Below are 27,110 nucleotides of genomic sequence, written 5' to 3' on the forward strand. Positions count from 1 at the left end.
ATATAAAAAAAAAAAAAACTAGGATGACAGGCTAATTTACAAGATTAGGCAGAGAGAGGCCAAACAAGTTATAAGAGCTTCTAAAGCACAGGCAGAAGAGAAATTAGCTCAGTCAGGGAAAAAAGGCAATAAGACATTCTTCAGATACATAAATGAAAAAAGGAAACTAAAACAAGGAATTACAAAATTAAAAACAAAAGAAGGAAGGTATATGGAAGAAGATAAAGAACTAGCTGACTGCCTCAATGAATACTTCTGTTCAGTCTTTACGAAGGAAAATGAAGGAAAAGGACCTCAGTTAGGAAAGAAGACTAATGAATCTTTTGATGCATGTGTCTTTACAGAGGAAGGGGTTCTAAGTCAGCTGTCTAAAATCAATACAAATAAGTCACAGGGGCCTGATGGGATACACCCAAAGCTATTAAAAGAGCTCAGCGGTGAACTAGCAAAACCATTAACAGATTTATTTAACCAATCACTGGCAACAGGAGTCGTCCCAGAAGATTGGAAATTAGCAAATGTTGTGCCGATTCACAAGAAAGGTAGTAGGGAGGAATCGGGCAACTATAGGCCAGTAAGCCTGAGATCAATAGTGGGGAAATGAATGGAAACCATACTTAAGGAGAGGATTGTGGAACATCTAAAATCCCATGGATTGAAAGATGAAAAACAGCATGGGTTTACTTCAGGGAGATCATGTCAAACTAATCTTATTGATTTTTTTGATTGGGTGACTAAAATAATAGATGGCGGAGGTGCAGTAGACATCGCTTATCTAGACTTCAGTAAGGCTTTCGATACTGTCCCACACAGAAGGCTTATCAATAAATTGCAGTCTTTGGGCTTGGACTCCCATATTGTTGAATGGATTAGGCAGTGGCTGAGGGACAGACAACAGAGGGTTGTAGTCAATGGAGTATATTCAGACCAAGGTCTTGTTACCAGTGGGGTACCTCAGGAATCTGTTCTGGGACCCATATTGTTTAATATCTTTATCAGCGAAATTGCAGAAGGCCTCGATGGTAAGGTGTGTCTTTTTGCTGATGACACAAAGATTTGTAACAGGGTTGATGTTCCTGGAGGGATACACCAAATGGAAAAGGATTTAGGAAAACTAGAGGAATGGTCAAAAATCTGGCAACTAAAATTTAATGTGGATAAGTGCAAGATAATGCACCTGGGGCGTAAAAACCCAAGAGCGGAATATAAAATCAGTGATACAGTCCTAACCTCAGTATCTGAGGAAAGGGATTTAGGGGGTCATTATTTCAGAAGACTTAAAGGTAGGCAGACAATGTCACAGAGCAGCAGGAAATGCTAGCAGAATGCTTGGGTGTATAGGGAGAGGCATTACCAGTAGAAAGAGGGAGGTGCTCATGCCGCTCTACAGAGCACTAGTGAGACCTCATTTGGAGTATTGTGCTCAGTACTGGGGACCATATCTCCAGAAGGATATTGATACTTTAGAGAGAGTTCAGAGAAGAGCTACTAAACTGTATCGCAGGATAAAACTTACCAGGAAAGATTAAAGGACCTTAACATGTAGAGCTTGGAAGAAAGACTCGACAGAGGGGATATGATAGAAACTTTTAAATACATAAAGGGAATCAACAAGGTAAAAGAGGAGAGAATATTTAAAAGAAGAAAAACTGCTACAAGAGGACATAGTTTTAAATTAGAGGGGCAAAGGTTTAAAAGTAATATCAGGAAGTATCACTTTACTGAGAGAGTAGTGGATGCATGGAATAGCCTTCCTGCAGAAGTGGCAACTGCAAATACAGTGAAGGAGTTTAAGCATGCATGGGATAGGCATAAGGCCATCCTTCATATAGTCAGGGGCTATCCATAGTATTCAGTATATTGGGCAGACTAGATGGGCCAAATGGTTCTTATCTGCCGACACATTCTATGTTTCTATTCCCATTCTGAACGGATTGTCAGTCTGTACTAAGTGCATGGCCTGTTTGTATGCACCGTTTATTGTATAGGTATTTATGTGTCTTTTACTGGATGAGCCCGATTCTTACCAATTCTTTGTAGTGCAGCTACTTCTAGACAGACTTAGATTTCCACCATTTTACTGTGTTATACAAATTTGAATCATTCCTTATATTTTTTGTCTTTTATGTACAGCAAACCATTTCAAATCTACTGAAATGTCACTCCATGAACGTTTTTCCAAGCTGCAAGCAGAAAGCAATAAGGAAGAGCTGAACCTTAACAGAACTACAGCACAGGCCAATCCGGAGATCCACAGGTAAACCAATGTGACGGCGCTCCTGTCCAGACGACAGGCAGCAGCATGTTCGTGTGAATGTGAGATATTTGATGACAAGCCCCGGTCTGCCTTCACTGGTTCTTGTTGTCTATGAAGACTGTTTTGCCTGAATGTGACAGTGGCTTTGCTATAAGAATTGGATCTGACATTGGTGTGTCACTCAGCACATTCTGCAAGTGATGCTCCAAGGACTAAATCATTTCGGGGGGGGGGGGGGGGGGGGGGGGGTTAGGTACATAGAATTGTGGACTGAGACTATCTGTATATTTTGCCTACCTATCTCCTTTTTTCTATCTAGCTGTCTATTTATCTACTGTAGCTATCTATAACTGTATCTCTATGTCACTGTCTATCTATCTATCTATCCATCCATCCTTTTCCTTTCCCTTCCATTCCCTTTCCTTCTTTTCCTCCCTCATCATATGAGATAGTGGTTCTCCGGACATTTTAAGGCTACTTTCACACTGGCATTTTGGCTTTCCATTTTTGAGATCCGTTCAGGGATCTCAAAAGCGGTCCAAAATGGATCAGTTTTGCCCTAATGCATTCCGAATTGAAAACTATTTGCTCAGAATGCATCAGTTTGCCTCTGTTCAGTCTCCATTCCGGTCTGCAGCATTTTGCTGTTTTCCTAATGAAGCGGAGTCATCCGTCCTGCAACACAATGTAAGTAAAAGGGGACGGATCTGTTTTCTCTGACACAATCTAGCACAGTAGAAAATGGATCCATTATGAAGACACAAATACAACTGGATCCGTTCATGACGGATGCATGCAGTTGTATTTTTGTAACACAAGCGTTTTTGCTGATCCCTGACTGATCCGCAAAAAACGCTAGTGTAAAAGTAGCCTTAGTTCTTAAAGAGCCATAGTCATACTGAGGCTTACCATATTTTTTGAGGAGGAAAATAAGAAAAAAAATTGACGCACTGTTATGGGGGGGATCTGTGGGTGAGGCACGGTTATGGGGGAGGGGGGATCTGTGGATGACGCACTGTTATGGGGGGGGATCTGTGGATGACTCACTGTTATGGGGGGGGGGGGGATCTGTGGATGGCACATATATAGCATCTTATGCTATATATGTGTCATCCACAGATTTCCCCCCCCCCCCCTTCAATAACAGTGTCCCTGTGTAGTGACCCCCCAATACAGGGGGTGGGGGCCGGCAACCTCGGCCTGGTGCAGTCACTGTACTCTATTACACCAGGCCCTGCACACAGCAGTATTCATATGTAAAGTGTAGGCAATCCGTATGTAAAGTATAGCAATTCTCTCCGGTAGCACAATCCACATACTACTCACTATGAAACTCCTATACTAGCAGACAGGCTGGCCAGTCACTCACTTCATCACGCACATGCTCCTCTCACTTTATTAATGAAGCAGGTGGAGCATGTGCGTGATGAAGTGAGTGACCGGCCAGCCTGTCTGCTAGTATAGGAGTTTCATAGTTAGTACTACGTGGATTGCGCTACCGCATAGGATTGCTATACTTTACATATGGATTGCCTACACTTTACATATGAATACTGCTGTGTGCGGGGCCCCGTGTAATAGAGTACAGTGACTGCAGTGTGCCCTGCCGCAATTCCAACAGCAGTTGCCGGCCTCCAGCTCCTCCTCCCTCCCCGCTGATACATCGCCCGTGATGTATCAGTGTTAGCGATTAAAAAGGCCAGCATTCGCCCCATAAGACGCACTGCCATTCCCCCCCCCCCCCCCCCACTTTTTGGGGAAAAAAGTGTGTCTTTTGCTGTGAAAAATACGGTATATACTGTGTCTGTATTAAACTGAAAAGGACTCATGGCAGAAGCATTGTGAGAATAGACCTGACAGCAGCTGACTGACAGGTCTCCCCTCACTATTCTCTTCCCCATGTCCTTTTAGTATGATGCAGGCACAGAATACAACCTCTGAAGACAGGTGTCATTTAAGATAAAATACAGCTTAAAGTGGTTGTCTGACGTAAAATATTCTACATTTTTTTTTAAACCAGTACCTGGATCGGAGTACTTTTGTAATTGCATGTAATTAAAATTTTAGTATAGCCACTAGGATTGAGCGAATCTGGTTCGGATTGCTGTATCTGCATAAATTACTGTATCACAATACGAAGCTGAACTCCTGCTCACTGAGGTTGACACACATGCTCAGTTCCATCCTTCAACTGCCACCAGCTGCAGCAAAAAAGGACATGCCCTCTGAGAGTGCACGCCCCCTGAGCTGTCAGCCGGAGATAAATCTAGCAGAGTAATTGCAGCAATGAATGGGGAGATCTCTGGATCCATGTGAGGTACAGGGCTGGTTCTAGCTTTGTTAGAAAGAGATTGACATGTACTATATGATGTCTGATTTTCATGTTTTATGTATAGATTATGTTTTAGTGTTGAAGTCCTCTCATTAATTATCTGATTCATTCTTGTAATTGTCTGACCTGGCAGGAGAATTGATATCTCCCTGGAAGATCTTCAGAAGAAGACTCTCCACAAAACCGAAGTCAGCATGGTAAGTATCAGCTCCATGTTGTAACCGAATGCCGGTTACAATATTGACATTCCGAAACGTCAGCTGTAAAATGAGATCAACTGGTACAGATGTTACTGAGGATTTATACTGTGCACCTTATAATGTGCACACATGGCAACGTGTCAGCATCTTTGATGTCATACCAGACTTATGGGAAAACCGTATTTACACAGCCTTTCAGGGTCTACAATGCACATAATGGCTACACAGAATATAATGTATACTTTGTGGTGTGTAGGATGAGGCTGTAATGAGGCAATGCTGTAATGTACATAGTGAGGAACATCTGTTTACAGGAAATTCCTAGTTAGTAATTTTTAGTGTTTGCTTTTATTACTTTAGTGAAGGTCAACATGTGTATGACTCTTCACACAGTAACTAACCTGTCTGGATCTTGCCCAACTATAACCGAATGACATAATTAGAAAAACATGTGCACCTGTATAGAAATGTCATGATTAAAAGGAAAAAATGGCAACATCCGAAAAACGTGACACAAAATGAACGGGATTTCATATAGCCTTTCCCCATCTACTTTAACCTCTTTGTGTAATAGGACATTAGCGGGAGTGATAGGTGTATAGAACAGGGTCATCAACTGATCTTGCTTCATATTTTGCAGGTGCTGGCTGTGTATTACAGCCGTCCACAATGACCGGGATCAGAGATACACCAAATCTGGTCATTTAAACCCTCTATGTCACAGTTAATAGCGACAATCTCGGGGCTCTGATCAGTTGCTCGGACAGCTTGGGGCCCTGTGAAGGCCTACAGCACTTTAATAGTGAATGAGTTAAATTTACTTTTAATTTCTTCACTATAATTTTTAGTCCAGTTAGGGGACTTTACATGCAACCTTCTCATCGCTTGTACCATAGACTGCAATAGAATACTATAGCAGTCTATGGGATTCTGAAAGGCTGCCGGGTCAGGCCATGCCTCAGGCACAGCTTTGCAGGCAGCCTTTCACACAGCTCTGTAGACTGAAAAATTAAAACGTTTGGGGTGTCAGAATATGACGATGCATAGAAAAGTTTTATCGTTTCAGAGGTTTTTATTTTTGGTATTACCCTAATTGTACTGACCCTCCGAATAAGCTTATCCTGTCATTTTTAGCATATGATAAACACCATAAAAACAAAACCTGAAAAACCATGGTAGAATTGTATTTTTATTTTTTCATTTCACTTTACTAATATTTTATTTTTGTTTTTTCAATACAAGATATGTTAAATTAAATAGGACCATTGAAAAATACAACTTGTTCGCAAAAAGTAAGCCTGAATAAAGCTGTGTGAACTGAAAAAAAAAAAGGCTATGGCTCTTGGAAAGCAGAGACAAAAACGCAAAGAATGGTGGTCCTTAAGAGGTTAATGGGGGGAAAAAAATTGACATTCAAAAATATGGAAAAAAAGAAACATATGATTACATTCATGCTGGTTTAAAGGAATTTAATTGTAATGTGTTTAACTCATTTACCTTAACTAATTTATTTTTTCCAGGCCAGCCAGCGAGTAATTGATGATCCTAATGATTTGCGGCATGATATAGAAAGAAGAAGAAAGCAGAGACTGCACAGTGAAGAGGATAGCAATGCCAATGTTTCCTTTTGTGACAGGTTGTATTTTCTCTCTGAAATATACAAGGCACTGGGAGGGGGCTGTATGGTTGTCGGCTAGCACTATTGTTTTTATTTTTTGTGAATTTTCCTAAATAATGAAAATAAAAATATAAAAAAAATAATAATATATATATTCACTTTTTGTGAGGTCCTGGTATGTGGTTTTGATGTGAGGATTTAATATAGGGGTCTGATGAAAAATATTATTTTCTTATTTTCCTCCTCTAAAGCCTGTGTCTTATAAAGCAAAAAATGGTGTGTGCATGTATATATGTCGCAGGGAAATGATGCAAATGGAGATTTGATCAAATCCCTAAGGGAGATGATCAATTCCCGGAAGATGTTTAAAATAACATCTCTGTGGGGTGATTTCCCTAAAGAAAGTAAGTGATTTGGTTCAAATCCCTTAACTGTTTTAGTGAAAAGATTAAATAAACGTAAGGAGTCCTGGAAAAAACATAAAGCAGTTGAAGGACCTTTGATTACCTCATAGACATGTGACCAGTAATATTGCTATGTTTCTGGTCACATGGTGATGATGTCTTTAAAGGTCCTTTTATCCCATAGCTCTCACAGTTCGCTGATAAAAGGCCCTAGCAGCGCCCCTGATTCTAGGTATATACTATTCTGGCAGGGGGAACACAGCCAGGCATATCTCTGTGGGGGGGCACACTCCTGGCTATTGGTTCAGATATAGAAAAAAAATCTAACTGACCAAAGTTGTATCTGAAGAACAGTTTAATGAAACTATCAGGATGTTTTTGAACAAGCGGCATGATAAAGAAAAACCTTTGTGGACTCGCGAAAGGATAGAAGAAGCTATTACAGTCATTGAGCAATTTAAATTAGCGCCACTACTTAAACTACAACAGACACATAAATAGTACTATTATGGAAAAAAAATACGATGTTATGGAAGTAGGTACTAAAAAAATCTTTGATTTTGAAGAGAAAGTATGACTCCAAATAGCTAAACAATATTATTTCTTATTATATTATCAAAAATATTAAACTTTTCACTAAAACAGTTAAGGGATTTGATGATCAAATCACTTACTTTCTTTAGGGAACATCATCTTCCGTGAATTGATCATCTCCCTGGGATTTGATCACATCTCCATTTTCATTATTTCCCTGCGACATTAATACTGGGTGGCATCTCCCCTTGCTGCCACTCTGGTATGGCGTCATACAGATGCTGGATGTCCTCCTGTGCTAGGTCATTCCAAGCTCTTTGTACTTGGACCCGTAGTTCAGTCCAGGTGGTTGTTGGCTGTTGTGTATGGGAGATAAGTCGCCCCATCCTGTCCCAGAAATTCTCTATGGGGGAAGAGATCTGGTGATCGGGATGGCCAGGAGAGCTGCAGAATAACGTCAAAAGCTCGTTGTGTGCGCGGGCGCTCCTCCTGCTCTGTACCATGCACACACATCTGCAATGTACAACGTTAAAGTATTCCTTTAATGTGTTTCCTGTTTATTTCCCACTATGCACTGAATAAGATAACCTTAAAGGGGTATTCCGGTTGTTTCATGTTATCCCCTATGCACAGGATAGGGGATAACTATTAGATCGGTGACGGGTGCGTTCATTTCATGGGGCTAAAGGAGGTTAGGAGCCGCTGTTCTCAGATCTAATAGTTAACAGATAACTTGGAATACCCCTTTAAGGAGCCTGTTCCTGTATTTGTTTCCATTAAATTTTCCTTTAAGGGATTATGTTTACTGGTTCAAACCCACTCCACTCGATCTCCGCTAGGCCTATCCTCCTGGCCAGGCATTATTTACATGACTCTAGTGGTGACATGCATATATATACTGCTTGTAACCACTGCAGACCGTCACTGGCCACAGGGGTCTCATGGCATGCATACTGTAGATGAGGCGAGTAATTGGCTGCAGTGGTCATGTGCAATATATGGGATGCCATTGCTGCAGCAGTGGGGAAGATCAGAGCGGTGGAGTTGCAGTAGAGGGGGAGGGGTTGAAAAGGTAAGTACAATTTCATTGATTATTTAATAACTTGCCTTTGAAAAAAATTTTCATCCTTAGAACCCCTTAAGTAAGCTTGGTTATCTTTTTTTTTTTTAATATTGGTGACATGTATTAAATACAAAGATAATTACTCTTTCTTTATATATTTGTGATAGTGATGCTCCAGGCAGCTATTTCAAACCACGTAATAACGACACTGGAGAATTTCAGAAGTTGTCAAGAGGGGGCACAACACCTTTCCGAAAGTCAACAGGCAGGCCTCCGGTAAGTGTGATATCATGTCTCTTTAAGATTTGAATATGAACTTTATTTCATTTGCTTCTCTATTATAAACTGAGGATTGCAGTCTGGATATTTTGTCCACTTTGTGCTAATAGAGACAACTGTGCTAAAAAATCTGTTTGCTCGGGCTACTTTCACACTAGCGTTTCTATTTTCCGGTATTGAGGTCCATCATGGGGGCTCAGTACCGTAAAAAACGCTTCAGTTTTGTCCCCATTCATTGTCAATGGGGACAAAACGTAACAGAGCAGAATGGAATGCTCCAAAATGCATTCCGTTCCGTTTGGTTGTGTTCCCATACCGGAGAGCAAACCGCAGCATGCTGCGTTTTTTCTTTCCTTCACGGGATGCAAAGCAAGACTGATCTGTCATGACCCACAATGCAAGTCCATAGGGACGGATCTGTTTTCTCTGACACAATAGAAAACGGATCCTTCCCCTGTTGACTTTCAATGGAGTTCATGACGGATCCCTCTTGGCCATGTTAACGATAATACAACCGCATCCGTTCAGAACAGATGCAGATGGTTGTATTGTCAGTAACGGAAGCATTTTTGCTGAACCCTGCCGGATCCAGTAAAAACGCTAGTGTGAAAGTAGCCTCAGTACTTAAAACAGAAGTGCAAGTGCCTTGTATTAACAGTGTAGGAAAGTGAGTTTAATTTTACCTTTTGAGCTTTATTTAACAGTTACTATCTTGCTATGACTTGTTTTAGTATGTTTTAAAATTATTTGCTTGTCGTTTTTTAAAGGGAACCTATGCCTTGTGAAAGTACTCGCACACCCCTTCCCTTGGTGTTTTTCCTGTTTTGTTGCATTATAACCTGGAATTAAGATAGATTAAAATTTTATTTAATCCCTTGGCAACCTCCTCCATAGATGTCTTGCGAAAGTCGTTATTTTAAAGTTGTTGCCCGGCCATGAGTGCAGTAGGCGCCATAGCCGCTGGGTTTCTGCTGTTTCAAACAGCAGAATCGCAGGGCGAATGTATGCATAAGCCATGAGGCCAATCGCATACATTTAACCCCTCAGGTGCTGTGGTCAAATGTGACCACAGCATCTGAGTATTGCAGATGTGGGAGAGTTCAGTTCCTGCACCCGTAACAGCGCTTCCCAGCGGAGATTGGAGAAGCTGTAATATACCTGTGAGTTAGTCACCTAAAAAATGAACAAAGGTTTTAAAAAAATAAAAGTTCAAATCATCCTCTTTTCTCCAAAATAAACAATTAAAAAAACATCATAGGCATCACTGCATCAGAAAACGCCCATACTATTCAAATATAATGATATTTATTGCATATGACAAATGGCGTAATGCAAAACAAATTCTGCATTTTGTGTCACTTTACCTCCCCCCAAAAAATGAATAAAAAGTGATCAAAAAGTCACACGCCCTTCAAAATGGTATCACTTAAAGGGCTTCTGTCACCCCATTAAACCGTTTTTTTTTTTCTTCCTTTACTAATAATCCCTACACTGCGATCTCATCATACATAAGCTAATTAATGATTTTCGTTCAGTAGAATTTGTTAAAAATCGATTTTTGAAATATGTAAATTACCTTGCAACCAGCAAGTAGGGCGGCTACTTGCTGGTAGCAGCCGCGTCCTCCGATGGTAATGACGCCCCCTCTGCTTGTTGATTGACAGATCCCGTCCGCTGGCCCTTTCTCTGCTGGCCCTGCCTGTTTTGATTCAATATCTGGCGCCTGCGCCGCGGCCGTACCTCTCTTCAATCTGCGCAGGCGCACTGAGAGGCGGCCGCTCGCTCCTCAATGCGCCTGCGCCGGGTGTAGATGTGACGTCATCGGCGCAGGCGCATTGAGGATGGAGCGGCCGAGCGAGTGGCCGCCTCTCAGTGCACCTGCGCAGATTAAAGAGAGGTACGGCCGCGGCGCAGGCGCCAGATATTGAATCAAAACAGGCAGGGCCAGCAGAGAAAGGGCCAGCGGACGGGATCTGTCAATCAACAAGCAGAGGGGGCGTCATTACCATCGGAGGACGCGGCTGCTACCAGCAAGTAGCCGCCCTACTTGCTGGTAGCAAGGTAATTTACATATTTCAAAAATCGATTTTTAACAAATTCTACTGAACGAAAATCATTAATTAGCTTATGTATGATGAGATCGCAGTGTAGGGATTATTAGTAAAGAAAAAAAAAAAAAAAACGGTTTAATGGGGTGACAGAAGCCCTTTAAAATACAGATCGCCCCCAAAAAAGTTATAGGAGTCAGAATATGGCGATAAAGGAAAAAAAACTTAATTTTTTTTCTAAGTTTTTGTTCTTTTTTTCAGTATAAAACCGAAGAAAAACGATACAAATGTGGTATCTCTGTAATCTCCCTGAACTTGAGAATGAAAGTAACAGGTCATTTTTACTGCATAGAGAACACCGTAAAAACAAAACCCATAAAACTGTGTCGCAATTGCATTTTTTTTCCAATTCACTCCATTTGGAATTTTTTCCTGCTCCGCGTTACATCATATGCAATATTAAATGGTGAAAGTACAACTTGTCCCGCAAAGAACAAGTGGCTATGTGAATGGAAAAATAAAAAAAGTTATGGCTCTGGGAAGGCGGGGATTGAAAAACAGAAAATTGCAGGGTTCTCTAAGGCAGTGTTTCCCAACCAGTGTGCCTCCAGCTGTTGCAAAACTACAACTCCCAGCATGCCCGCACAACCAAAGGCTGTCTGGGCATGCTGGGAGTTGTAGTTTTGCAACAGCTGCAGGCACACTGTTTGGGAAACACTGCTCTAAGGGATATGGACTGGACAAAATAGTCCATATTGTTACAATGCAATGAAAAAAATAAGTAAAAACGATAAAGCTGTATGTGCATATACACGTACCCTCTTTGCTGTGAACCCCCTAAAATAAGGTCTGAAGTCACATAATTCGTTAAAAAAGTTCCCCTGTGTGCTGTCAAGGTGTCGCATGATATGAGTATAACTACTCCTGTTCTGAAAGACCTCTGAGCCTGCAACAATACTAAGCAAGCAACATGAACACCAAGGAGCTTCCCAAACAGGTCACAGGCATATTTGTGGTGTGATTTATAGACCAAGATTGGGATTTTATTTTTATTTTTTTAATTACCCTAAGTTTGAACATCCTACAAAGCACCATTAAAGGGGTTGACCATTGTGTTTGTAAGAGAACACCGAAGCAGAAAGGTGCACTCTGCTAACACTATATGGTTAAAAATATTAGCTTTATTATACATCATAAGTAAAAAAAATAAAAAACATGTTTGGTAAAGACAGAAAATACTACATGACAAGACACCTACTAGGGTCAAATTAACACAGTTGGACCGATACAGATACACCATAAAATGCAGGTAGAATAAGGAATACAGATAGACAGACCCAGTAGGCGCCACAAACACCAGGCCCAACATCTGTTTTACGTTGCTTCCTCAGGGGGACTCCTCTACCCATCTGAATGTGCCGCCAATCGCCAACGGGTCTTCTATGCAGGCACATCAATTATCGTTTCTGGGCAGCAGATTGTCCGGTCTAAACAGTGGTCTGCTGCCCAGAAACAATGATTCTGTATAGGGACGAGGGATCGCAATAGCTGATACTGGGAAGGAGATCGCTGCATGTAAATGCAACAGTCTCCTTCACTGAATGAGCAGCCGACTGTCAGTAAGGAACACTACCTTCCCGACAATCTGCTGTAACATCTAGAGATGAGCGTATTTCATATTTTGAAATTCGTTCACGCTTCGTTTGGTGGTAAAAGCAGAATTGCGTTATGGATTCCGTTACCACGGACCATAACGCAATTCTATGACGAATTGCATAACGGAATACCTTTAGAATCATTCCGTTATTCATTCCGTCATAATAGAAGTCTATGGGCTGCAAAACGGATCCGTCCCGTTTTTGTTATGCAGGGGAGTCCTCTCCTGCATAACGCAATTCTGCTTTTACCACCAAACGAAGCGTGAACGATTTTCATAACGTGCAATTCACTCATCTCTAGTATCATCATGCTATGTAAACTCGCCTTAACCAAGAGGTCATAAACACTTATTTAAGCCACATTCTTATCAGTAAGATAACTAAGCTATAATGAATGTTTTATAATATATAAAAAATAAGGAGCCCACAGAGCAGAGAGAAAATTCGGATCCTGCTACTAGAGAATGTACAGAGAAAAGCGCTCTGAATTTTTTATAAAAAAAAACAATTAAAAAAATTATGTTTATATCAAAATGAGTACAATGCAGTAATAAAAAAATAATAATTGCCCACAAAGGTGTACATAGTCCTTAAGGATAAAAGGTTTACCTTCCAGCAGGACAGTGACCCTAAACATATGGATAAAGCCACATATTTTAATGACTTGGAATGGCCTAGTCAAAGACCAGACCTCTGTTCAATGGAGAATTATTGGTATGACTTGAAAACTGCTATACACCAACGCAACCCATAGTGTGAAGGAGTTGGATCAGTTTTGCCTGGAAAAATTGGCAAAAATCCCAGTGTCTAGATCAGGGCTGGCAAACCTGCGGCTCTCCAGCTGTTGTAAAACTACAATTCCCACCATGCCATGCTGTAGACTGATACCTGTAGGCTGTCTGAGCATGCTGGGAGTTGTAGTTTTGCAACAGCTGGAGAGCCGCAGGTTGGCCATCCCTGGTCTAGATGTACTAAGCCAGGGATGCTCAACCTGCGGCCCTCCAGCTGTTGCAAAACTACAACTCCCAACATACCCAGACAGCCTACAGCTATCATCCAACAGCAGGGCATTGTGGGAGTTGTAGTTTTACAACAGTTGGAGGGCCGCACATTGAGCATGCCTGTATTAAGCTAATAGAGACTTGCATCTGTCACTGTAGCAAAAGGTGGCTCCGCAAAGTATTGACTTTTAGGGAGGTGAATACTTACGTACATGAAATGTTTTTTTTTTGTTTGTTTTTCTTCATTATTCATTGTAACACAATAAAAATGTTTTGCACTTTCAAAGTGATAGGCATGTCGTGTAAACTATATGGTATAAATCCCCCTACAAAAAAACACAAACAAAACCTATTTCCAGGTTGTAATGCAACAAGACAGGAAAACACCAAGGGGTGGTGAATACTTTCACAAGGCACGGTATAAATCATTTAGGCAGTCCTACTGATTGACAGCTACTGTACCCATCTGCACACTCGTACAGAGATAGCGGTCAACCACTGAGTAGGACGACCCCCTGTACTCCCGAGAATAGAAAGATCAAGGAATTAACTAAATAAAATTCAACTTGTACGGATTCTTTTCCCACAGAGCTATATATCCGCTCAGCTGATGACAGGTTGCCTTTAAAGCTGAATTATTACACCGTATTTAACAGTGTTTTTGCTTTGTTGTTAAGGTTTTTTTTGCCCCAAAACACTGTATTTAGATGTTAAGTCGCATGCTTTTTTTTTCTTTTTTCTAAATGCTATGGTTATAGTATTTTATCTGTACAGTACTGTGTAAATGTTTTTGACAGGTGTAGAAAAAAAGCTGCTATATAAGAATGCTTTAAAAATAGAAATGTTACTAGTTCATTTTTATCAATTAACAAAATGCTAAGTAAATGAACCAAAGAGAAATTAAATCAAATCAATATTTTATATGACCACCCTTTTCCTTCAAAACAGCATCTGTTCTTCTAGGTATACTTGCACACAGTTCTTTAAGGAACTCGGCAGTGAGATTGTTCCAAACATCTTGGAGAACTAACCACATATCATCTTTGGATGTAGGCTTGCTCAGATCCTTCGGTCTCCTCATGTAATCTCAGATAGACTCTATGATGTTGAGATCAGGGCTCTGTGGGTGCCATATCCTCTCTTCCACAACTCTTTATTGTTCCATACGCTGAAGATACTTCTTAATGATTTTGGCTGTATGTTTGGGGTTGTCCTGCTGCAGAATACATTTAGATTTAAGCATTTAAGCTTTTAACTCTTACTTTGAAAGCATTCTTACTTTGTGGCATTTTCCTGATACCTGCCTAAAACTTTGAATGTCTGTTATTAACTAAATAAAGCCTCTAAAAACCTTTTGTAAAAATGCCACAGCTTGGGGGGGGGGGGGGGGGGGTGCACACTGCACCACTAATGTTTTTAATATGGGGGTGGGGGGGCGCACTGCGCCACCAATGATTAATACTGAGGGGCTTGGGGGGGGGAGGGCGCACTGCACCACCAATGAAGAGAAATCTCTCATTAATTCATATACAGGAGGCGGGAGCTGGCAGCAGAATCACATAGCCGGCTCCCGACCTCTATGAGCGGTAGCTGCGATCTGCGGCACCTGAGGGGTTAACTACCGCAGATCGCAGCTACAGCTCATAGAGGTCGGGAGCCGGCTATGTGATTCTGCTGCCAGCTCCCGCCTCCTGTATATGAATTAATGAATGAGTTATCTTCATTGGTGGCGCAGTGGCCATAGCCCTTCTCTTGTCCTCCTTCCCCTCACTGTCTGCAGCGGCACAGGGGGGAGGGAGGCACTGCTTCCTTCTCCCCTGTGCTGCTGAGGGAACACGGAGAGCGCTGAGAGCAGCGCGATCTGTGTTCCCAATAAGTTATTGGAATATCGGCAAAATACATGCCGATAACGGTCAAAATCCTAAATATCGGCCGATAATATCGGCAAAACCGATAATCGGTCGATCCCTACTTCCCAGTGAACTGCGTGCCTTCTGCCTTAGTAGTTATTAGCATGTCTCAAGTGATTGAGACAGAATTACTTGAAACACATTGACAGCAGCGCTCAGTGAACTGTGTGTCTGCGATTCTCAAACTAGCGGGCATTCTAAGGGCGGGGCTTCTAGGATGTCACCTGCTATCGACTGGGCACTTCACCTGCATTCCAACTATCAGGCACTTAGCTGACCTCAAAGGATAGGCACACTGTGCCATACGGGGCAGGGTTACAAGTGGATGAAGTCATATGATCAGCAGGTGACGCGTCATGCCACAGGTGTGTTCTCTGGAGCGTTGTGGTCAGAAAGTGGAAATTCTTTTATTTATTAGCATGTGAATTGTTTTATGGAAACATAATTATATCTATAGAGTGTTATATGACTGCACCACCCCTTTAATGATATTGAGAAATCATATGGCGTTCAAAGCTAAGCCAAGTCTTGAAATCCTGCTTTGTCAACCGAAGTCTGAACACATCCACAAGGTCATAAAAATCCAGGATCAAATGCATAAAAAGCCACTTGGATGGCAATGAGAGGATCCTGGTATATTCCTATTAAAAGACTGTGGTGACAAATAGATCTATCGTAACTATCTAGTTTGTATTATCCCTAAAGGCTATGCTTCGTGGGTGGTGCATACCCAGGGTATGTTAGCTGTACGAAGACCAGGAACCTCTCTACATATGCTCTGTTAGAACATATAGGCATTCCTAGGGGGTCCTGTTTGTGGCGCCTACTAATAGCCAGTGGAGAATATGGCTCCTGGTGTGACCAAACCGCTGGTCATCCATTTATTTGAATTGGAGGCCGTATTATTCTACATTCGCCTGCAACTTGTGCCGCTGCCCCTTGATGATACTACGGCAATCACCTTGCCAGAGGGTGCTTGTTTCCTAAAAGGGTTCTTCATATGGGACATTTTCTTTTAATCTTCTCTGTAGCAAGTAATATACAAGAAAGGTCATTCTCGCATGTCTCTCTGCCCACTGTAATGTGACCAGGCCCACCATTTGCTCTACCTACAACATGCAAGAGTTCCCAGACCTTGGTCCCTGCGCACTCCTGCACCCTAGTTACATCAGGTCTTTTACCCACCCTTGTGATACCGCACAGACGTATAAAGCTTGGTCCTTCGAACGATCATCCAATATTCTATATTCGGCAGTTTTTGCCAGTAAATCCTGTTTTGCCCTGAGTTTGTCATCTTTATCTGTGGAGTTGCATTAGATCACCTGTGTTTTTGTAGAATTTAAGCCTTATGCAGACGTCCGTTGAACACGGTCTGCGAGATACCAGACTGGCATTGCAGGAGCGCACGGCGTCATAGCAGCCAGTGACGCCATGCGCTCCTGCAATGCCAGTCCGGTATCTCACGGACCGTGTTCCACGGACGTCTGGATGAGGCTTTATGGTGTAATGTTTATAGCCCACAACCAGGGATTTCATGGTTTCTAAACCGGAGTAATGAAGGATTGCTACTTAATGTCAGAAATGTTATAATGTAATTCTTCAGGTCTGAGCGTGATCATTTTGAATCTAACCCAAGCCAGAGCTGATTATTTAATAACTACATCCAGATACGTCTTACACTTCATTGGGCGTAAAGGACTAGAGCAGCGTTCACTCTGACACCAGGACGACTCGCACTTTCCTATTTTGAGCTGATTTTTATGTTTTTATTATGGAGAAATTCATTACTGGGATTACTTTGTAGGAGACATTAAATCAAACTCCCTCCTTCCATGAGTCACAGCAGGTTTTTTGTCTTTATTTTTAACACTTAAACCGTCAAGGCAGGCGCCACCGCTCAACCACAAAATAGGACTGCAACTGGGCCACACACTTTACCATAATATAATTCACAAGGTCATTTGCTGCTGATGTGAGTATAGGTACTCTTAAAGGGAACTTGTCACTGGGATTTTGTGTATAGAGCTGAGGACATGGGTTGCTAGATGGCCGCTAGCACATCCGCAATATCCATTCCCCATAGCTTTGTGTGCTTTTATTGTGTATAAAAACTGATTTGATACATATGCAAATTAACCTGAGATGAGTCAGAGATTGAAAATATGACTCTTCTCTGGCCACACAAGTAAGATATGACTCTTTTAGGTTAATTTACATATGTATCAAATCGGGGTTTTTTTACACAATAAAAGCACACAGAGCTATGGGGACTGGGTATTGTGGATGTGCTAGCGGCGATCTAGCAACCCATGTCCTCAGCTCTATACACAAAATCCCGGTGACAGGTTCCCTTTAACAGGCTCCAGAATAATGGAAATCATACATCATATATGAAGTTTTTAGAAAATCCAAAATTTTAGTAAGCAGCCAAGATGGGGAAAGATATTAGAGAGGTTCTGTTTTCAGCAAACACACCTTATTCTTCCAGTGAAAAACTGTACGATTTTTCTATATAATTCTCTGTATGCATTCCTAACCTTTTTAAGATCTCTGCTTACAGTGCTTTAATAAGAATCTTCACTGTTTACTTCCAGTGAATAAAAATCTTTCCTGGTCTTGTGACCTTTTTCAAGAGCTCTGCTTGCAGTCCTACAATAGGAACTTTCATTTATTATCCATATCATTGGGGGACACAGGCTTGACCATGGGTATAGCTGTTGCCACTAGGAGGCGGACACTAAAGGTGTGAGCTCCTCCCCTTTAGCTATACCCTTCCTACAGGGACTAAGCTAAATCAGTTTTAGCTTAGTGTCTGCAATTTGTTTCCCTTTTTATTTTTTATTTTTCCTTTTTTTTTTTTTTTTTTCCTTTTAGTGGGATTTCAGGCAGTCCTAGCTGCCTGCATTCCCACCCAGGAGATGGGAGATCAGGGGGTCCCCCAAGCCCGCTGCTCGTTCCCGGTCTCCAGAAGTAAAGGAGGACCAGAGGTTCATAAAGCCTCTGCATCCCGCCAGCCTTTAGATCACCATGGCCACCATGGAGCCAGAAGACGTCAGACAGGTGAGTATTTCTGAACCCCAAAGTGCTCCTCTCCTTCCGCCTCCCTCCCCTTTTTAATTACCTTCTGTGGACTCCCCCATGGATGCCTTGTCCCCTCCAGGTATCGTTCTCCGGTCAGGATGGGGGGCGGGGGGGGGGGGGGGGCATGGGAGAAGCACTCTATCTGCCGTGCGCTCCATCTGCAGACCATTCCGTCTTGTTACGGTGTTCGGTTCGGGGCTTTTTTTTTTTGGCCTGCTCCCCGCGGGCTCTTCTCTCCCGGCCGGCGTTTGGGGGGGGGGGGGGGGGTTGCGCTCCCGGTCTAGGATGGTACGCTTCCAGACTAGGATGGTACAGGACGTCTCCCATACCAACAAAGCTATTGTGGAAATATTGGGGCGTTTGTCAGCCAGGCCGTCATTTTACCAGTCTGACTCTGGGGATCCTGGGGCTTATTCCCATCACGGCCCTCCCGCTAAATGGGCCAGACCATCCTCCCCCAAAAGAGTGTCTGCGTCTCCTGTTTTCTCTGCCTTTCCGACACCTACCAGAGAGTCTCATTCAGACTTGTCCTCCATGGAAGAGGCATGTTTCAGATGAGGATTTTGTTTCTCCTGAGGATCAGTCGTCTAAACTGTCCTCCATGGTGGACAATCTTATTACAGTGGTTATAGAGACCTTACAGGTTGAGGACCCCGCACCCTCATCGGCCAGCTCGGGTTTTTCCTTTAGGAGGTCCCGTCACTCTCCCAAATGTTTCCCCAACCACCAGGATTTTGATTCCTCTCTTTCCAAGGAGTTGATATTTCCTGATAGACGTTTCGCCTTGCCAAAATGCTTAAACGTCCTTTATCCATTTCTGGAGGATTTGGCTAAGAAGTGGCCGTCCTCCCCTATAGTTGACCCGCCAAAGGACTCGGCAAGGACATGTGCAGACACAGCATGTGACCGCTGCCACTATTGAGGCCAATGATTTGCCACTAGTGGTGTTGTGTGTGTGTGTGTGTGTGTGTGTGTGTATGGCATGTTTACACCTCCCATCCAGTGGGAGAAGAGAGCTCTGCGCTGGAACCAGATCAGTGATAGGAGTGTCTTTTTTTTTTTTTTTTTCTTTAACTTCTGCCTGCACATTTGAAAAAGCGTTCCCAATCTTGGAGAATCCCTTTAAACAGGTTACGCTATGATTGACATTAAATTAAAATTAGTCATAATATAGAACATGACAATAACTTTCTAACAAAGCTAGAACCAGCCCGGCACTGCACATGGATCCAGAGATCTCCACATTCATTGCTCCAGTTATTCTGCTAGATTATCTTCAGCCTGACAGCGCTCTCCCTGTAAATGCCACAGCTGCACAGAACATATGGCTGGTGGTAGTTGAAGATTTAGGCCTCATGCACACGACCGTATGTATTTTGCTGTCCACAAAAAACAAATCAGCAAAAAATACGGATGACATCCGTGTGCATTCCATATTTTGCGGAACGGAACAGCTTGCCCCTAATAGAACAGTACTATCCTTGTCCGTAATGCGGATAATAACGGGACATGTTTTTTTTTTGGGGGTTTTTTTTTGTTTTGTTTTTTACGGAACGGACATACGGAAACGGAATGCACACGGATTAACTTTTGCAGACCCATTCAAATAAATGGTTCCGTATACGGTCCCCCCAAAAAATGGAATGGACATGGAAAGAAAATACATTTGTGTGCATGAGACCTTTAAACTGGAGCACGTTGACCAGCTCAGTGAGACAGACAAAAAATAGAGATACATTTTATTGCTCAGTGGATAATAGTACATTTTTAGTTACATGCAATTGCTAAACTATTCAGATTCAGGTGGAGTTTTGAACAAAATGTAGAATAATATGCTTCTTGACACAACCCCTTTAAGCTTGAAATGCTGTGCAGTGGCTGGACAGTATTGAGAAACTGACAAATACTTCCCATTTCAGCACACAACAGCCTCGTGTTCTTTAACCTGCTGCCTGCAGGACAGTGTGTTCAAGGTGACCAGTTCCCGTTAACTAAACCTGTATGATGTAACGGTCATATTGTCATGGAATTAATGGCGCTTTCATATAAATAATAACTGAGATCACTGAATCCTCACTTTTTTGCCTTTGTGAAACTTGAGAGGAAAAAAGCTGTTTCCAGAAGTGACATCACTACTCGTCCAACACATTTTAAAGAGATTTTATAGGTCTGTATAAAGTCTGTGTAATGAAAAAGAATCTGCTCAGCTGGTTCTGCTAGTCATATTCCTCTCTGGCCATGTAGACTTTAAGACTGCCCACAATTAGGCTGCATTTCTAGTTTATGAATTTTATATATATATTTTCAAACATAAACCATACAAAATATTGCAAATCGAAATCCAAAGCAATATAATATCTATAACATTCCAAATATATTTGAAAACAATTTAATTTTTCTTCAATTCATTCAATATACTATTACATCTTTACATTCATCCTCCTCCCACCACCTCTCCTCGCATAAACCTAGAGTTTCCTTGTCCTGCTTCCTTCCATTCCCCTGCCCCTCTGTATTGACAGTATAGAGGTAAGGGGAAGAAACGAAAAAAAGACACACAAAATGTTTTGTTTTTCCTTTTTTTCACTCTCCTACTCTCTTCTGTCAAATTTCGCTCTTTTTTCCGATGAATTAATATAAATTCTTTCACATGCTATAGAACATTTAACCAGCCTTTCCCATATCCTAATCGTAGGAGCCCTACTTTCTAACCAATTCTTCACAATACACCATCTAGCTTGAAACAGTATTTTAGCTACAATCTCCTGTTTACTTGAGTTCCCAAGATCCCCCATATTGCCTAGTATACACTTTTCAATGGTGGCAGAAATTTTTATTTGATGGAGAGCCCAGATTAGAGTAATTTACCTCCTGCCAAAACTTTTGGATAGGAACACAATTTCTACCCCTCCACATTTATTACCTTCTTTATAAAATTTTATTAATTTAGCTGGGGAATGGTACAATCTGTGGACCACGAAGAATTGGAACAGCCTATGAGCTGGATTTGATGACATTTTCTTCATCTCCAAGAAGATCCTTCTCCATTCTTCACGGCCAACAGAATTCCAGGTCCTGATATATCTGAATCTTGGAACCCAGAAGCTGGATTTCTCCCATAGATCTGGCTCTTTGTAGGAAAGCTTCCGTGTCTTTGAAACTTAGCAGCCCGCATATAACGTCTCTGGGGTTATCAGAGGGGGGAGGCTTTGGCCGCAAAGCTCTGTGCACTCTCTCCACCACAACTTGTTCAGCCCTGTCAGGGCCCAGTAGAAACTCAAATAGAACCCCCATGACTCTGAATAAGTCCTCCTTATCTGCGGCCTCGGAGAGGTTCCTGATTCTCAGGTTTTTCCTGCGACTTCTATTATCTTGATCTTCTACGAGTAATAGGGAGCTGTTTATTGCTGTGCGGTGGGTGTCCAGGGTGACCTTAACCGCTGCATTAGAAGTAAGCGGTGCGTCCTGGTTCTGCTCCAGAGACTCCACTCTCTCCCCAATATGGCGGACCTCCGTTTTAATGACCGCTAGATCAGCAGCTATAGGGGCCAGAGCCCTTGACAAAGCCTCATCCAGATAATCCCTGGTGAGGGTGGTGGGGTCGCTCACCTCTGGGTGTAAAGTGGAGAATTCCGCTGTAGCGTCGGTGTCCGGGGCTTGAGGTTCAGGGAGAGGAAGCGCTGTGTCTTTCAGTCGAAGCGCCATCTTAGAAGCTAGCCCAGCTTGCTGGAGCGATTGGCGGCTGACGAACTTCTCCATATCTTTCTGGGGTTGAGAGTCCTCCAAGGTAGACACTGTGAAGCCCTGAGAGTTCTTCGGCTGGATTTTCACCATTCCGTAAAGTTAGTGTGCTTAATCAGAGGCTTAGGAGAGGCTTGGTGGCGGGAGCGCTGCTCTCTTGCTTCCACCATCCAGCACGGTCAGGCTCCGTCCCCCGATCCCATAGATTTCAAACTTTTAACCAGGTTTTATACATCAATAACATTGTTATTGATCCCTTGGTATAAATGGATACCTGTTTCTAATACTTGACATATCCCAGTCTTTCACATCTTTTTATCCTCTGAGCTCAGAATTGCCCTACAGACTTGAGTTTTCCCCCAATCCAAACCATTTCTGAGCTGACCTGACAAAAAATAAATCTTCGGATCTGGAACAGACAATCCTCCTTCACTTTCTGGGAGTTGTAGCAATTGTAATCTCATTCCTCCAAATTAGTTCACTAAGTAAATTCTCTTGAGTTTTAAAAATCTTTTTGGGGATCTCTATCGGGGCATTCCATATTAAATAATTGATCATAGGTAGTAAACTAAAATTTTTAATCAAAGCTATTCTGCCTGCCATTGATAAGGGACATTTCTTCTATGCCCGAATCTTGTCTCTTACCTTGCCTTACTTGGTAAAGGTGTCAAATTTAGGTTTATATAATCATATGGGTTTACTGATATTTTGATACCTGCCTTTTTGATCTCCAGAAGCTCTGGTAAAAAGTCTCCTAGTGGATCTAAAGGAATACAGGCCGACTTGTCCCAATTCATTTTTAATCCAGCTCAAAAATGTCAAATATATGTAACAAAGAGTCATGTGACCCTATGTATAACATTAGGTCATCTGCGTATAATGAGATTATTTTTTTCTTCACTGTTCCCAAATACGAACGCCTTAATGTTTTTATCCTGTCTTATTAGCGAAGCAAGGGGTTCTACTGCGATGGCGAAAAGCAATGGAGATAAGGGGCATCCTTGTCTTACTCCTCTCTGTATTTTGATTGAATCAGATATCTCATCATTTACTATTATTTTAGCTTTAACATACGTATAGTGGAGTGTTATCCAGGATATATACTCTTCTCCTATCCCTAATTGTTTTAATGTAGCCACCAAGTATGGCCATTCTATTTTGTCAAACTCTTTGTCAAACTCTTTTGAGGCATCAATTGATACTGCCAATCGTTGCCCTACATTACTTGCTTTCAACTGTATATTTAAAAAATCTCTCCGGACATTATCCAAAGTTGGTTTTCCGGGCATAAACCCTGACTGGTCTTCATGTATAAGTGTAGCCACCACTCTTAATCTATTTGCCAATATTTTTGCCAATAACTTATTATCAGTATTTATCAAAGATATCGGATGGTAGGAGTCCATTAAGCTGAGATTTTTGTCAGGTTTTAGTGTCGGGGTAATCAATGCTTCACGTAATGCTAGTAAGATCTTATTAGTTTTGAATCATTCCACATTTCCAGAAATTTGGGCATTAAAACCTTTTTATATCTATCATAGACCTCAAAGGGAATACCATCTAGGCATGGAGATTTATTTTTAGCCATAGTCTTAAGGATATTATCAAACTTTGTTATTGGGGCTTCTAAAGTTGGCTTCTACTTGTTTCTGGTTTCATCCGGTACAGCTTGGGACCTGCTTTTATACATTTCTGAAAAATACCCCCTTAATAACTGTACTTTATCTTCTTGTTTAACTTTCTTATGACCATTAAGCAACTGAAAAATATAATTAGTATCCCTTTGTGCACTTATGATTTGAAGCTAATAACTTTCCCGGTATATGTCCCTGAGAATAATATACTTGAGCGTACTTTTTCTTTTGCTGCTCTGCCTGCGAATACTGCAAATCTTTATACTGGAGTTGTTTTATTTCCCATCTTTGAAAATTTGCCTCAGTTGGGTTCACCACATATTCCTTTTCACAGTTCTTAACGTCTAGTTCGATCCAGGGCTGTGGAGTCGGTAGATAAATGCTCCGACTCAGACTCCTCAATTTTTGGAACTTTCGACTCTGATGTATTTAATATGCAAATGTATTTTATACATTCCTTGAAGGAAAGAAAGGCAACATACATGCAGGGCTGTCGAGGAGTCGAAGGCAATTTTGGGTACCTGGAGTCGGAGTCTGCAAAAAATGAACAGACTCCGACTCCTACTAGATTCAAATTGGAATAAAAAAAAAAGTTTAAATGTCCCAATTCACAATAAGTTATAATTAATTACCGTAGTTTTCGCCCTATAAGACGCACCTGCTCATAAGACGCACCTAGGTTTTTGAGGAGGAAAATAAGAAAAAATATAGATTTGAACCAAAAGGTGTGCTTTTGGTGGGTTTTGAACTAATGGTGGTCTGTGAATGATACTATTATGGGGGCATCTGTGGATGGCACTGTTATGGGGGATCATTGTGGGGGCATCTGTGGATGGCACATATATAGCATTTTATCTTGTGTCATCCACAGACCCCCCCCCCCCCCCCCCCCCCCCCCCATAAGTGTCCCTGTGTAGTGAATGGGGGCCGGCATCTGTTTCTGTAATGGCAACGGGGCCGGGTGCCTGCTTCATTCATAAAGTGGGCGGGGCAGGCGCGTGACTTAGTGAGCTACGCTATGAGCGCCCACCTGGCCTACTGACTGCCAAGAAGTTAGTAGTAAGTAGTACAGCGCTAGATTTAAGATGATTGGAATACTTTAACAATACCCACAAGTTAGATATGATTACCGTATACTACAGTGAGCGGGGCCCGGTGTAGTAGAATACAGGGACTGCACCGGGCCCCGCTGCCATTACAGAAATGGATGCCAGCCCCCAGCCTCTCCTCCCTCTCAGCCTATTCACCGGACGGTCGCAGCATTCGCCCCATAAGATGCACTGCTATTTTTTCCCCACTTTTGAGAAAAATACGGTACTTCTCTACTGTAAGAATAAAGGCCAATGCATGCAGTGCGTCACGTTACCGCAAAACAAACACGTTAAGTGACCATGAAGGAGCATGCTTTTCATATGCTTCACTATATGGCACGCAACGCACAGTTAAGGAGCGGCAATATTTATACTTTCCATTGTGTTGTGTTCCGCTGTTACCGGGAACGCAACGCCCATGGTTAACCTAGCCTCTCACTGATAACTGATTAAGTAAATATGTTTTTTGCAGGACTAGACACTTGTATAAGTGAAGGGAATGGAAAATCAATAGTTCAAGACTGAAGCTGTAAACCATTTGAAAAACTGCTGTCATTCAGCTAAGGCTATAAAAACTTGTAAACTCAGATTGTTAGCTTAAACTTTAAACATGACTATGGGATTCTACTAGGGAAATCATGTTTTACAATAAATGCCCCTTCCTGGATCCTCCCACTGCCCGATCTTCGGCACACAAAGGAGAAGGCAGCAGCTTCCTAGCCAGTAGTTCTGTGGTAATGACATGTATTGAAAAAAATGACATGTATGTTGCCTCTCTTTCCTTCAAGGAATGTAAAAAAAAATATTCACATATTAAATACAGAGGAGTCTGAGACGGAAGTACCAAAAACTGAGGGAGTCGGAGCATTTATCTACCGACTCCACAGCCCTGCATACATGTCATTACCACAGAACTACTAGCTAGGAAGCCAACAGTCGACTGTATTGAACAGTTTAAGCAAAAGACAAACACAATGAAAACAACAAAGTTTTATTTTTTTATCAAGTGGTTGGATAGTAGCAGCAGGCATAAACATCAGGAACAGGAACTTTACCAGTTCAAAAATGGTGCTGCTGCTGCCGCCTTCTCCTTTGTGTGCTGATTTTCTGCTGAAGATAGGTCAGTGGGAGGATCCAGGAAGGGGAAGGGGCATTTATTTTGAAACATGATTTCCCTAGTAGAATCCCATAGTCATGTTTTAAAGTTTAAGCTAACAATCTGAGTTTACAAGTTTTTACAGCCTTAGCTGAATGACCGCAGTTTTTCAAATGGTTTACAGCTTCAGTCTTGAACTATTGATCTATCCATTCCCTACAACTATTGATCTATCCATTCCCTACAAGTGTCTCTAGTCCTGCAAAAAACATATTTACTTAATCAGTTATCAGTGAGAGGCTAGGTTAAGATGGGCGTTGCTTTCCCTGTAACAGCGGAACACAACACAATGGAAAGTATAAGTATTGCCGCTCCTTAACACTGCACTGCGTGCCATATAGTGAAGCAAATGAAAAGCACGCTTCTTCACAGTCACTTAGCATGTTCGTTTTGCGGTAACGTGACGCACTGCATGCATTGGCCTTTATTCTTACAGTAGAGAAGTAATTAATTATAACTTTTTGTGAATTGGAACATTTTTTTATTTATTTTTTTCCAATTTTAATTTAGTAGGAGTCCGAATCGGTTTATTTTTGCAGAGTCCGACTCCAGGTACCCAAAATTGCCTCCGATTTCTCGACTCCGACTCCACAGCTCTGGTTCGATCTCTTTCATCTGTTTCCCTTTAGCTCTACTATATAAAGTGGTGTATTTTATAAATATTCCTCTTATATGCTTTCCCCGCTTCCCACACTATAACTTTAAAAAAAATTCTCGTATTTCCCTTTGAATCTTCTCATGTGTCTCTAAAGTGTTTATCCAATCAATTTTAATTTTTACTCTCCCTCCTCTAACTATCTTATCTTCTCTAATATTAACCATAAGTAGACAGTGATTAGAAACACCATGCTGTGCATATTTAACTTTTATAATATCATGCAAGGCCTTTCTGTTCACTAATGCCATATCAATTTGTATACTTTGTGTTTTGGAAAAGCAAGAACATTTTCTAACACTAGGATTTAATAACCGCTATATATCTACCCAATCAAGTTTGTGAATAATATTTTAAAATCTAGAGTTAATTTGCAATTCTTTTCCATTCTGCACCTATCAACCCCCTCCTCAATTACCATATTAAAGTCCCCCACTACCAATAGTGC

The 27,110-nt window shown here is 41.7% G+C and overlaps 1 protein-coding gene across 3 annotated transcripts in view; it reads left to right on the forward strand.

The window, feature by feature from the left end:
- BCLAF3 (BCLAF1 and THRAP3 family member 3) overlaps positions 1–27,110 on the forward strand; it is a 76,164-nt gene that overhangs the window by 40,280 nt on the left and 8,774 nt on the right. For all 3 annotated transcript variants that reach the window (XM_044283975.1, XM_044283974.1, XM_044283976.1), the window contains 4 exons: positions 2,134–2,257; positions 4,723–4,786; positions 6,310–6,425; positions 8,576–8,684. In XM_044283975.1, coding sequence (XP_044139910.1) covers positions 2,134–2,257; positions 4,723–4,786; positions 6,310–6,425; positions 8,576–8,684 — 413 coding nt within the window. The remainder of the gene's footprint in view (positions 1–2,133; positions 2,258–4,722; positions 4,787–6,309; positions 6,426–8,575; positions 8,685–27,110) is intronic.

Source organism: Bufo gargarizans, chromosome 3 (genome assembly GCF_014858855.1).
Source record: "Bufo gargarizans isolate SCDJY-AF-19 chromosome 3, ASM1485885v1, whole genome shotgun sequence".
In the NCBI taxonomy this organism is placed as follows: Eukaryota; Metazoa; Chordata; class Amphibia; order Anura; family Bufonidae; genus Bufo; species Bufo gargarizans.